The sequence below is a fragment of the Salvia splendens genome, chromosome 5 (assembly GCF_004379255.2).
Source record: "Salvia splendens isolate huo1 chromosome 5, SspV2, whole genome shotgun sequence".
In the NCBI taxonomy this organism is placed as follows: domain Eukaryota; kingdom Viridiplantae; phylum Streptophyta; class Magnoliopsida; order Lamiales; family Lamiaceae; genus Salvia; species Salvia splendens.
The window spans coordinates 25,300,470-25,314,128 of record NC_056036.1 but is presented as its reverse complement, the minus strand read 5'-3'; the positions used below and the strand labels follow the sequence as shown (position 1 = coordinate 25,314,128).

Below are 13,659 nucleotides of genomic sequence, written 5' to 3'. Positions count from 1 at the left end.
TGATATAAAAAAAAAAAAAAAAAAACGGGTCCTTCGTCGTATCCCAATCTATATCATTTGGTATCAAGAGCCAACTAGTATTGATCTATCCTTAGCTCTATCTTACATTATTTATCTTTCATATCCTTGAAAAAAAAAGAAAAAAAAACCGAAATAAACCCCAAATACATATTTCACCTCATATTTTTTTCTTGACCATTTCCTTTCATCCTTCATTCAAGGGCTGAAGTTTGGTTGGTCGTTATTAGTTCTTATTTGTCCTTGATTTGTTTTTACTTGTGTTATCTTTGCAAAAGAGAAAGAGTGATAAAAGGCTTGAGTGGTGAGATTATTTGAGGGGAGGTAAAAGCCAACGAGTGATATACACGAGTGTTTTGTGAGGTTTATTTTTGTGTGATACACGAGTGAACTGTGAGGATGGATTCTACTGATGACAATCAAATTGATCCTACGTTGAAAGCCATGCAACAACATTTTAGAAGGCTTGGACGTGTTCTGGAAAGTGTTTCAGAGCGCTTGGAGAGGCTGGAATTTCAAGCAAATGCAAACAATAACGAGGAAGAAGAGAGTGGAGGAGAGGATAATGCTTCATATAGGCATCGAAATGAGAGACACGGAAACGGTAGAAGAGGGCATACAAATGAAGTTGATGGTGATTTGAGAAGCATCAAACTGAAGATCCCAACATTCCAAGGAAGGAGTGACCCTGAAGCTTATTTGGAGTGGGAGCGAAAGGTGGATCTCATCTTTGAATGTCACAACTATTCCGAGGAGAAAAAGGTTAGACTTGCTGCTATTGAATTCACTGACTATGCTATATATAGTTTGGTGGTATCAATTGACAACCAGTACAAGGCGATATGGAGGAAGACCAGTTTCGACTTGGGAAGAAATGAAAGGCATAATACGTAAGAGATTTGTACCTTCTCATTATTTTCGTGAATTGTATCAAAAATTACAATCTATGAAACAAGGTACTAAATCTGTTGATGAGTACTACAAAGAGATGAAGATTGCTATGATTAGGGCAAATGTTGAAGAAGATAGAGAAGCAACCATGGCTCGATTCTTATGTGGGTTGAATAGGGAGATTGCAAACATTGTGGAGCTTCAACACTATGTGAAGTTAGAGGATATGGTTCATATGGCCATGAAGGTGGAGGGACAATTGAAGAAGAGAACAATCCAAAAGAATTTTTCAACAAGTTCTCATTCTTCAAGGACAAAAGAGTGGACTTCATCCAAATCCAATTTTGGGGCAGCTTCTAAACCCCAAAATGAAGCTTCGACATCCAAGTCCAAAGAATTTGAGAAGGGTAAAGGTATTTCTACTTCTACTTCTACTCGAAATAGAGATATCAAATGTTTTTTTTTAATCAAACACCTTTACGGTGGAGGGTTCGTGGGTCCCTCATCCCTATATTTCCAAAAGAGATAATTACAAGGCGTGGCCACACCCGAAAGTGGTGTGCCGTAACAAAGCCAAGAGTAGTATGCGGTCCGTTCCCACAAGGTTCGGACCCCATCATACTCTTTTCCAAAATACAATTAACCAAAAAACTAGTCACTATATTGTCTCCCAACGTCTCATTACCAACTTTAGTGTCCGTCCCCGTCTAGGTTTCGGATGTGCGACACTCCCATCTCGTCCAACCGAACCAAGTCCAGCAATTCTCTCGGTGCTGAGTTGACGTGCATTCGTAGGCCACTGTCTTGGTCTAGCCCCATTCTCGCAAGGAAGTCTGCCGCTTTGTTTCCCTCCCGGTGTATGAACGTGGCTCGGAATTTTAGTTGGCGTTTGTGTAGGATTAGTTGCGCCACCGCTTGCCGAGCGAGTGCCGGGCCCCATCCTGTCCCATTGACCAATTTGATTGCTTGCTCTGCTTCCGACTCAATCCAGATTGGTAGAGCGAATTCCTTGGCTATGTTCAAACCGTGGAGCATGGCCAAGAGCTCCGCCTCTAACGCCGAGTGTGCTTCGAGGGGCGTGCTGAAGGCGACGAGCATCTTACCCAAGTGGTCTCGAATGATCCCTCCAGCCCCTGCTTTGTCGTTTGCTTCATTAAAGGAACCATCCGTGTTGAGCTTTATCCACGGCTGATCCGGGGGATTCCATTTGATTGCCATGGCTAGGGGTAGCACCCTGATTGCCGCCGCTTGTTGAGGAATGTTGATTCCAAGTTTAACTCCCTTCCAATGTTTCGGCTTCAAGCTTCCATTGGACATAGAATTCCGAATGAACATGTGGACCTGCCATACCACATTTTGTGGTTTAAACTGTGTGCCTTGGTGGCGACTCCTATTTCTCTCCGACCAGATAAACCAAAGAATGAGGTATGGGGTGGCTCGGCTAAGATGCTTCTTGTTCGGCTGCTGATATCTCCGCGCCCACACTTCAATTCTCGTAGGGATTGTGTCATTGATATGGAGGCGGGGGGATGGGCCTGCGAACCAAGCGTCAAACTCACTCCATACTCTGCGAGCTCCATGTCCCTGGATGAATAGGTGTTGGAGGGACTCGATACCCGGTCGGTGGGGGCAGCATTGGCACTTGGAAGCTAGCTCAATCTCCCGCCACTGAAGTTTCGTGTCGAGCGGTACGCGGTTGGAGAGGAGCCTCCAGATGAATATGGCTATGGAAGTAGTGAGACCCGCCTTCCAAACATCGCCCAATCCCTGAATGAGCGGGTGCTGCCCTCGGATTGTGTCCCATGTCGAGGCCACCGTGAATTCCCCAGGCTTAGAAAGGGTCCACCTCGGGATGTCCTTTTCACCGTGGAGGATCGGGGTGTTGAGGATGGGATCAATGATGTGCTGTGGGATGCCGGCATGATCATGAAGGAGTTGGAGCTTGGGTTCATCCCATGAGCCATTCCTAATATACTCCGACACCCGAGTGGTAGGACTCCCCCTTTCATCGAGGCTGAGCTCCTTAAGTGGGGTGTTACCGAGCCAGATGTCATCCCAAAAATAAATATTACCTTGGCCCACTAGCCACCTCATATGCAGTTGTGCGAGGGTCCTGGCTCCAGAAAGCCTCCTCCATGTGGTGCTACTCCTGCTCGGTGTTCTTACGGCAAGAGGTGAGGAGTTGGAAGAGTATTTAGCCATCATATATCTCGCCAAAAGGGAGTTTTTCTCCCGGAAGCGCCACCATAGTTTAATGTTGAAGGCACGAAGGACCTCCTTAGTTTTGCGGATCCCGAGTCCCCCTTCATCAGTGGGGAGGCACATTTGGTCCCATCCAATCCAGTGGGTCCGCTTCCTCTCACTCGTAGAGCCCCAGAAGAATCGAGCCATTTGTTGATCGAGTTGTTTGAGAGTATCGGCGGTAGGCTCAATGGCTTGAAAGATATGCAAGGGGATCGCTTCAAGAGTGCTCTTAATAAGCGTGAGCCTCCCTCCAAAAGATAAATGCCTGTGCGCCCACCCTGAGACTCTTCTTGCAATTTTCTCACGGAGGAAGAGGAACATGTCCGTGAGCTTTACACCTCGGTAGATGGGGACGCCTAGGTCGAGAAACGAGAAGGCCCCCCTAGAAAAACCCCCTTCCGCTTGAATCGAGCTTGCCCATTGCTCATGAATTTCCGCAATGTAGAAGTTGCTCTTGGCAAGGCTGATTTGTTGGCCTGAGACTTTTTCATAATTTTCAAGACAAGCTCTGAGTCGGCGCAAGGAGGTAGCCGCCGCTTGTGTGAATATAATTAAGTCATCCGCGTAGGCTAGATGGCTGATCTCGATACATCTTCGGGAGGCTTTGAAGGTCATCTCCTTTTGGCTGAGTATGAGCTTGTCTAGTGCTCGCGACAAGTAGTCCGCTGCTATCACAAACAAGGCGGGGGATATCGGATCACCTTGGCGGAGACCTCGTGTTGATCTGAAGAAACCCGATGGTGCCCCATTGATAAGAATCGAGAACCAGCACGAGCTAATACACCTCTCCATAAGCGAGATCCATGCGTCCGGGAATCCCATGCGTCGAAGCACCTTCAATAGGAAAGGCCATTGGACCCTGTCGTAGGCTTTGGCCATATCAATCTTCACCGCTACATTAGGCGCTGGGGAGCATCGTGCAAGCTCATGGAACATCTCTTGAGCCAGCAGCGCATTATCATTGAGAAGCCGCCCTTTAACAAAGCCGCTTTGGTTTGGACACATTGCATCTCAATGTCCAAACAAAAGGGTGATGATTTTGAAGCCAAATGGAGAGATAGAATCTGAAAGTGAACGTGAAGATGATGAGGAGGAGGATAAACAATTGGAGGAGATTGGACCAGAACATGGAGAACTTTTGGTGGTTCGAAGGGCTCTAAACATGCAAAACAGAAACGATGATCAACAAAGGGAGAACATCTTCCACACAAGGTATTTGGTCCAAGGTAAACTTTGCATAATGATTATTGATGGTGGTAGTTGTGCAAATGTTGCAAGTTCTGAAATGGTGGAAAAGTTGAGCTTAACAACGGAAAAACATCCTAATCCGTACAAGCTACAATGGCTTAATAAGTGAGAGAAGTTCTCCCTTCTCTCTAGAATTCGACCTCTCTCCCTCCCTCCCCTTTGAGGGAGGTGAAATGTGATTGTTTCATCCGACACATGGTGAAGTCCGGTGGTGACCTGCCGAAGGGGGAGGCCACGGCCTTGATACACACGAATGCAGCCCCCTTCCTCGCCGGAGTGGAAGTTTCGTTCGATTGCACGGCCCAAAACCAAAAGGGATGGCATGCCCCAACCGGAGAAAGCTCGACAAGCTCTCAAACGAGCCGGTCTTGAATCTGGTTCGGAGGTGAGTCGTGCTAAGAAGAAGATGGTGTTCGAAATGGCTGATGGACTCGTCAGCAAACTCCATGGTGAAGGGAGGGGGTCGCCGGATGTTAAGCAAGCTCTTATTGGGGAGATGTTGAGCTCCTTAGCTCAAATGGCAAAGAATGAGAAAGCTTCGACAAAATATTTGGAAGGTCTTCATGGTGAGGGGATGGCCGGAATTGCGCCGGCGCCGGCGCCGGCTGGCCGGGACCTTGATGTCTCATGCTTGGAGTATGAGATGGTCAACAAGGAGACCAATGCAAGTACACCCCTCCATGTGACACCTAGGCTAGAGGATGGGTTAGCATGTGACTCACAAAAGAAGGAAAAGACAAAGGTTACTTTGCTTGAGCAAGAGAATGATGGTCCATTTGAGGTAAATGCCATTTTGAATTCAAATTCAGCACCATGTGCTATCCACACCCAATTCGGCATTGATGGAGACAAGAGGGACCATGGCACCGACGGCCGGCCGCCGGAGTACCCGCCGGAAAACCTGGTCCCGCCGGCGAATGCATGGAAGGAGGCTAAAAACTTGTTCGCACATTGGGGGACGGGGTGCAAGGTGGGAGCCTCAACACCACATAAAACCCATAAGGACGAGCCAATCCCACTCGACGCCGGCAAGGTCACACCTTTGGGGACAGCTGGAGACTTTGAAGGTACACCTTATCTCTCCTTTACCGATGTTGAAACGGAATATCTCTCGGAGAAACTAGGACTAGCCATTGTTGGGAAGTTTTCCCACTCACTCCCTTCTTCTTTCCAAATTCAAAAAAGTTAAGGGGTATGGGGCTAGTTGGTTCTTTCACTTGGAAATACTTGAATGCCAAGCATATCCTACTTCAATTCCAAGATATGGCTGATTATGCTAAGGTCTTAAGTGGCCCTAATGGGAGTCCGGTTTGGTTTGTTGACATTCACCCAATGAGGGTGTTCAAATGGGCGTCGGACTTTGATACGTTCTTTGAGTCGCCCATCGTTGCCGTGTGGTGCAATATCATGGGACTACCGGCCCATCTTTTTGAGGAATCGGCCCTCATGGCGATCGGCAAGCTATTAGGCAAGCCGTTACAAGCGGACCATGCCACAATCAATCAAACCCGGCTCTCTTTTGCTAGGATATGTGTTGAGATTGATATCTCCAACCCCCCAACGGAGGAGATCATGCTAAACATCCTAGGCAAAAATTCAAGACACAAAGTAGCATGGGACCGTATCCCATTGTTTTGCGAGAATTGTAAGCATGTTGGGCATGTCATTGATGAGTGTCATGCGTTGGGAAGGAAGGGGCGAGGCAAGGATTACCGAACACCAACCAAGGCGTTCTACCCTAGCCACGATCACAGGATCATCCGTCGAGAATGGCGTCTAAAGGCTGCGATTAGGGTTGGCACCTCACCGAACATTGATCACACGAACAAGGAAAAAGATAGTGGCAACCAAGAGAAGAACAAGGAGGGTACAATGAACGTCGATCCGTTGGCTCCTCGAGCGCCCCTTGGGAGTCAACCAAGCATGGACGAGGATGGATTCCAATTGGTGTCGAGGAAGAGGAAATGCGAGGCACATAAGGGAGACATGCACTCCAAAGCTCAACACATCGATAATTTGCGTTTGAAAGACAATGTCGCCACGGTGTCATTCGATCGGGATGACTCTAGTGCGAACGAGCCGAGCACTTGCTCAATGAATGTCTCATGTGGGCTCCCCAACCGGGAGAAGGAAGGCTTCATCAAGGAACTTGATCCGGGAGGGATCATTCATCGCGGGGGTATCCCTATTGTGGGCCTCAATTAAGTGACGGATCTTGGATTTTGTGATGTGAAGGTTACACCATGTTAATTGTAATAGAATAGTGAAGAGTACATTGATGACCACTCTAGTTGGTAGGGAGGCCCTCGTTGTACTCTAATTGGTTTTGGCGAGCCGTCACTTTTGGGCGGCTCGGTGTTCCTAGTTTTTCGTTGCAATTGTCCTTAGTAATGCACAGGTGTGGGTCCGCCTGAACCCTCCACCCTCGTGGTGCTTTTGTTTAAAAAAAAAAGCTACAATGGCTTAATGAATGTGGAGAAATTCGAGTGACTAAGCGAGTTCTAATTTCGTTTTCAATTGGCAATTATAAAGATGATGTTCTTTGTGATGTTGTGCCAATGCATGCAAGTCACATTCTTTTGGGGAGGCCATGGCAGTTTGATCGTAGGGCGACTTATGATGGATTTCACAACCACTACATCTTTAAGCACAACAACAAGTCTATTATGCTTGTCTCATTGACACCTCAACAAATTCAAGAGGACCAACAGAAATTGTCACAATCAAGGAGAGCTCGTAGGTTGAGAGAAAAAAAAGTGAGGGCATTGAAAAAGAGTCGACTGAAAAAAAAGAGTCGAGAGAAAAGTAAGAATGAGAAAAAAAAAGGTTAGGGCATTGAAAAAGAGTCAAGTGAAAAGAGTCCGAAAGAAAAAAAGAATTTTTATGTGGGAGCAAAAGAAATAAAGAGTGCAATAGTTGAAAAAGAGAGTGTTTTCATCTTAGTGTACAAACAGTCCTTGTTTACCACTAACGAATTAACCACTTCTTTGCCAAGTACTTTTGTGTCTCTTTTATAGGAATTCGAAGATGTTTTTCCCGTGGAAGAATCAAGTGGATTACCTCCATTAAGAGGTATTGAACACCAAATTGACCTTGTTCCCGGGGCAGTTCTACCAAACCAACCAGCCTATAGAGCCAATCCCGAAGAGACCAAGGAAATTCAAAGGCAAGTTCAAGAGTTGTTGGAAAAAGGAAAAATCCGTGAGAGCATGAGTCCATGTGCTGTTCCGGTAATTGTTGTTTCTAAGAAAGATGGATCATGGAGAATTGCATCGACTGCCGAGCTATCAACAAAATCACGGTGCTAAACAACCGGCTTTCCCTGAGGCTAATAACGCGAAATGATCTCCCTTCTCTCTAACTTCTCTCTCGAAAAATCCTCGACGTCGACGGTAACCTAGGCGTCTTCCGCGCCGACGGGACAGCCGAGGGGCACGCAAGGTCTCTCGGCCAAGGTATCTCTTGTTTGGCCGGAGGTGACATGTGCTTGCACCTGATTCCATGGTGAAATCCGGTGGTGAGCTTCCAGTTGGGGGATGTCACGGCGGTCAGCTCCACAACGCAACCCCTCTCCTTGACGGAATGGAACTTCCCCTCGATTTCAAGACCTAAAACAAAGCGGGCAGGTACGCCGAATCCGGAGAAGCCACGCCGAGGCCTCATTTGTGCCGGTTCAGAATTTGGGTCGGATGTTTGTAGGGCCAAAAAGAAGATGGCATTTGAAATGGTAGAGAACCTAGCCGCCGAGGCACATGGTTGACGGAAGGGGATCGCCGGAACTTGGGCAAGCCCATATTGGGGAGATGTTGAGCTCGTTAGCTCAAATGGCGAATGAAGGGCGGCGTCCCCCTATGATTGTAATGAAAAAGCCCACCTCCGAGGAAATGGCCGGACTGTAGCCGGCGCCGGCGTGCCGGAGTGAGCTGGACCACCAGTCGACCGTTGCAAGTACAATGCATCACATGGGTCCTAAGCTAGATGATGGGGTGGCATGTGATGTGTTGGAAACATGTGACTTGCAAAATGAGGTAGAAACAAAGGCTACTTTGCATGGGAAAGAAAGTGTTGGTCCAAATGTGGAAAATGACAATTTGTAGTCCAAAGCATCACAATGTGCTACTATCTCCACCTTGAGGCCGATGCATGCAAGGAAGACCGTGCCCCCGTGGCACAGCCGCCAGAATCTTCACCGGAGATGCTGGCACCGCCGGAGTCTTTGCCGGAAAAGCTGGCCCCGTCGGCGAATGTGCGGAAGGCGGCGAGGAATCCTTCACCCGTGGGCGGACCGGGGCCGTGGAGGGCATACCGGCCCTAAACAACCATCGAAGGCCCGAGCCAATCCCCTTGGACGCCGGCAAGGCCAAGCCTTTGGGGACAACCGGCCTTTATGAAGGTACTCCATCTCTCTCTTTTTCTGATCTAGAAACGGATTACCTCTCGGAGAAACTATGGCTTACCATTGTCAGGAAGTTCTCCCATTCGATTTCGTCCACAACCCAAATTCACAAAAGCCTTAGTAGCATGGGGTTATTTGGTGCATTCACATGGAAATACTTGAATGCTAAGCATATTTTACTCCAATTCCAAGAGGTGGCTAAATGGTCCTAATGGGAGCCCGAATTGGTATGTTGATATCCATCCGATGAGGGTGTTCATGATACGAGGTGGCGGGTCTACAGGAGAGGAAACCGAGCGGTCGTTTGGCCAACAAATCCGCAGGAGTAACAAGAAGATTTGGAAGCTGGAAGACCGCAAGCTTCTCGGCAGTTTGTTAGGGAGAGTTGTTTTCTTTCGTTGTTTCATTTCCTTAGTCTATAAATAAGTGAGCTGATAGAGATATCAATCATCTTGGAAGATCAATTGTAATTGGACGACTGAAGTCGTAGGCCTCTGCGGAGGAGTGTTCTTCTTTATTCTTTTGCAATACAATTGATTCAATTTCCTATCACTACTAGCTTCACGTTACATATTACAAATTCTGTGCACACCTCGTGCTTCCTACCTCTCCCCTCGTCTTCACTCCTAACAGTTCACATGGGCGCCAGATTTTGACACCTTCTTTGAGTCGCCAATTGTTGCCGTTTGGTGTAACATCATGGGAATCCCGGCTCACCTTTATGAGGAATCGGCCCCCATGGCAATCGGTAAGCTCCTTGGCAAGCCACTACAAGCTGATCATGCCACAATTCATCAAAGTCGGCTCTCCTTTGCTAGGATATATTTAGAGATTGACATCTCAATTCCCCCAACGGAAGATATCATCCTCACTATCCGAGGTAAAGATTCAAGGAACAAAGTGGCATGGGATCGTATCCCATTATTTTATGCCAATTGTAAACATGTTGGGCATGGGAAAGATGATTGTCATGTATCGGGAAAAAAGGTTCGAGGTGGAGGCAAGGACCGCCACGCTCCAACCAAGGCGATATGCTCGAGCCTCGGCCCAAGTTAGAGAGAGACGCTCTCCCTTCTCTCTAGAATCCTCCCCCACCTCAAGAGTTCCCCCACCTGTCACGCCCGCATTTTCTAAGGATAGAAAACACAGTTGATCGCGACTAGGGGAGGATTAAAGAAGAGGGGAAGAAAGGGGAAAACAACACAACTCAACCATAGCCCGAAACAAATGGGAATAGCTCGAATAAAATCAGAGTATCTCAACAATCAACAACTCAAAAATGAATACTATCTCAACGATACAAGAACTCAAAAGAAAGACAACTACTTAGCGGAAGCATTTGAGAGAAGGAATATGCCACGTGTGAAGACATGACACATTCTACACACTTAAATTTCTTCAACGGTCTTGCTCAACACCCACCGCACCCGTCACGCTCAACCTGCAATTTTTAAAAAGAAAAGCAGGGCTGAGTACTTGATGCACTCAGTGGACTCATGCCGAAAACATTTTATAAAAAGATATTTATCATGCCACCATTGAGTGGACCTTGGGGTTTTAACTTTAGAAATCGCCCAAGACACTAAAATCATTTCCATCTTAAAATTCGATTGATCAACCATTTTCCCATAGATGTCTACCATATCTGATCCATTGATGACAAGGAACGTGGCCACATTCCAGGTGACTAGATCGGCCGACCCAAAAGACGGCTCACGATCCCCATTGGTGTACACTAGCCTGAATAGGGACTCACTCCCTAGACAGACCCGAATTCAATTATCCATTGATGGCAAAAGCCACATCAAATAGGTTTCCATAGAATAAAACAAAACACGGCATGACAAATATTCATATCATTTTCACATAAAAAAAGTATACTTAGGGCATTGCCCTTATTTAAAAAGAAAGTCCACCTCAAGTTCTTAATTCGAAATTATTTCCTTTCCCTTGATATCACGTCTCGCTTGCAAGGAATCACCTTTAGCATTTAAATAACACATAAATCAACACAATGAATCAAGTAAATAAATAAGATGCATGCACCGTAATTAAAATCGTTTATCTCGTTTCATGGTTTTCGATTATTCGGTGGCCACGTTCCTCCGTTGGCTCCTCGTATTTCCACCACGATGTCGGAAAAAAATTCCCAAAATTATATAAGCACTTAACCGAATTATGACAAGTATTTCCACTCGCAATTACATTTATTAAATGAAGGAAAAGAAAAAGGATTATTACCTATGCTCTCAGCCAAAAACGTATTACTCCCTCGACACTATTTTATTTAACATAAAAAAAAATATTACTCTCTCAACACTAAACCTATACTCCCTGCCGTCAACTACTTTAATTAAAATATACTCCCTGACAAAACAAGTCTACCCCCCATATGCACCCTACTGTCTCAAATTCTTACGCCCTCCCTGCTTAATTCAAATTGACAGTAAGAACACCAAGCAACAAACTCTCTTCCTCTCACAGTTTCGTTCAAAGCTCTTCAAAGAACGCACCCAGATTTTCTCAAATTTGCAACACTCAGAATTGGGGATTTACAGAAGCACACACACAAAATCCCTCTCCCTTTTCCTCGCGCACCTTTCTTCCCCAACTCTCATCTCTGTCTCTCGCTTTCTCTCACAAAAAGGAAGAAAACAAGATCCCCAAATTTTCGTCGCCTCTTCTGATTCTCTCCATGCCGCCGGCCACTGCTCGCCGGGAGGGAACGGTGCTGCTGTCACCGTGCCTGGAAGACGCTGCTGTCACCGCCGGGAAGAGCTGCTGCTCGCCGCGTCCACCCCGTCGCTCAGCGCCATCGCCGTCTGCAGTCGCCACGGGTCTGCTCGCTGTTCGAACAGCCCCGAAACGACACCGCGCAGCCCCGAAACCAACCCGAACCACCCCGCAAGTAAAGTTCTTACGTTGATTTCGTGAAATTAAAGTTCGATTCTTTGATTCGGTTTTGTTTTGGTTTTCCAATTAGAGATTTATTTCAGATTCCATGAGATGCACAAGAATGGAATAGGAATGAGGTGGAAGAAGTGTATACCCGCTGTTGGTGAAAGGTTTTGGCTGGCAAAGATTGTGTTGTCAACCCTCCTTGAACTTGATCCGATGGTAATTGATTTGAGGGATTGATTGTATATAGGCAAAACTGATAGATATTGATAGATTTGGTGGTTGGAGAGATTTTAGGGAAGATGAAGATATGTGGAAATCGTTTATTGATGGGTTTGGAGAAATGTATTTGACCAAGTCAACTATGAAAAGATTTAATTAGATTTATTTGATTTTTTTTTTCTTTTTATTTTTTACGGGTGTTACAATCTACCCATCTTAACAAAAATTTCGTCCCGAAATTTGCTTACGTCCTTCGAATACAGAATTTCTCCATCATCTTGTCTTCCAAGCAGCTTCCTCATGTCGCTTAATTAACATTGTAGTTGAAAGTCACATCGCTGCCACTTTTAATAAATTACGCGAGATTAGACTATATTAAATTAAATTGCGCACTTCGCATCATCCCTCCTTGTCTTGCACCCTCTTTTGCATTTGAACTTCATTTCGTCTTCGCTATCTTCCACTTCTTGAAATCTTCTTCGTCTTCTTTTTGTTCTTGTCGTTCATGGAAAACGTAGGAAATAGTAAAATAGTTCACACATCAAGCTTGCTCGAACGTTTCACGCAATTCCAAGAAAAAGTTTCATGGTCCACCGGCATCCATTCGCACTCTCAATCTCCTTGCCTCGTTGTGCCTTGACAAATTAGGGGTTCTCCCCAAACTTTCAGATTTTCGTTCGTTTTCGTCATTCGGGAAAGTGATAGATTATCTCAACTTAAAACTACGGTTTGCGCGTATTCAACCTAACCTACAACGTAAGCACTCTATGTTCGCAACATACTTAATCATCTTACATCTCAACATCTACCATAATTAACGCCATTCATACCACCAGATAAAACACACAACATTTTCACATCCATAACAAAAGACTTTCGAACTTCACATTTATATTCAAAACTTTTGAAACAAAATTTCTTTACACTTTCACACTTTCCTCAAAAATTTCCACATCTCACTTTTAAAGTAAAAGTTTTGACTCAAAACTAAACGTACTTTCACATCAACTTTCATCCTTCGTATAAGACACTCCATAGAATAATGCATTATACTTGGCACCTCATAACATAAATAACATCACACTTCTATAGCTTAATTTTCCAAAGAAAAAGTTAAAACTATTTTTCTCGAAACTCAAAATTTTTTGAACAATTCATAAACACAACATTTTCCATTGATCAAATCTTTTCACAACAGATAAGTCACCCCATTGCATAACATATCGCGAAACACACACGCGCATATATTTTTATATAACCATAGCTCCTCTATCCCGTTGTAAAACATACTTTGTTTTCATAACCATAGCTCTTCTATCCCATTATAAAACATACTTTGTTTTCATAACCATAGCTCTTCTATCCCATTGTAAAACATACTTTATTTTCATAACCATAGCTCTTCTATCCCATTGTAAAACATACTTTGTTTTCTCTTCTATCCCATTGTAAAACATACTTTGTTTTCCTAACCATAGTTTCTCATCTCCTTTCATGAAAACTTTCTCATAACAATTTTTCACAAAAATAAATTACCTCTTTCTTGATTGAGCGCGGCGAAGCGGGATGTTGAGCCTTTAATGTATAATTATTATCATTATTATTTTAGTCTAGCGAAACAAGTCTAGACTAAGACAGAAAAAGACTCTCGGGTCCAGAGCGGAAGGAAAAATTGCTCTGATACCACTTTGTCACGCCCGCATTTTCTAAGGATAGAAAACACGGGTTGATCGCGACTAGGG

General features: G+C 45.2%; 1 protein-coding gene across 1 annotated transcript; it reads left to right on the top strand.

Moving 5' to 3' along the window:
- The first annotated feature begins 4,819 nt into the window (after positions 1-4,819).
- On the top strand, positions 4,820-12,023 carry LOC121804014. Its single transcript, XM_042203569.1, has 4 exons — positions 4,820-5,069; positions 5,211-5,468; positions 11,178-11,705; positions 11,781-12,023. The coding sequence occupies exons 1-4, from the start codon at positions 4,820-4,822 to the stop codon at positions 11,933-11,935; spliced, it is 1,191 nt and encodes a 396-aa protein (XP_042059503.1). The 3' UTR covers positions 11,936-12,023.
- The last annotated feature ends 1,636 nt before the right edge of the window (positions 12,024-13,659 follow it).

Bases quoted from the DNA above. Each gene is read 5' to 3' on its own strand.
- LOC121804014 (XM_042203569.1), top strand. From the start codon at position 4,820: ATGGCTGATGGACTCGTCAGCAAACTCCATGGTGAAGGGAGGGGGTCG. The intron at 5,469-11,177 runs GTACACCTTATC...TGACAAAACAAG, and splicing joins GACAGCTGGAGACTTTGAAG to TCTACCCCCCATATGCACCC. The intron at 11,706-11,780 runs GTAAAGTTCTTA...TTTTCCAATTAG, and splicing joins CAACCCGAACCACCCCGCAA to AGATTTATTTCAGATTCCAT.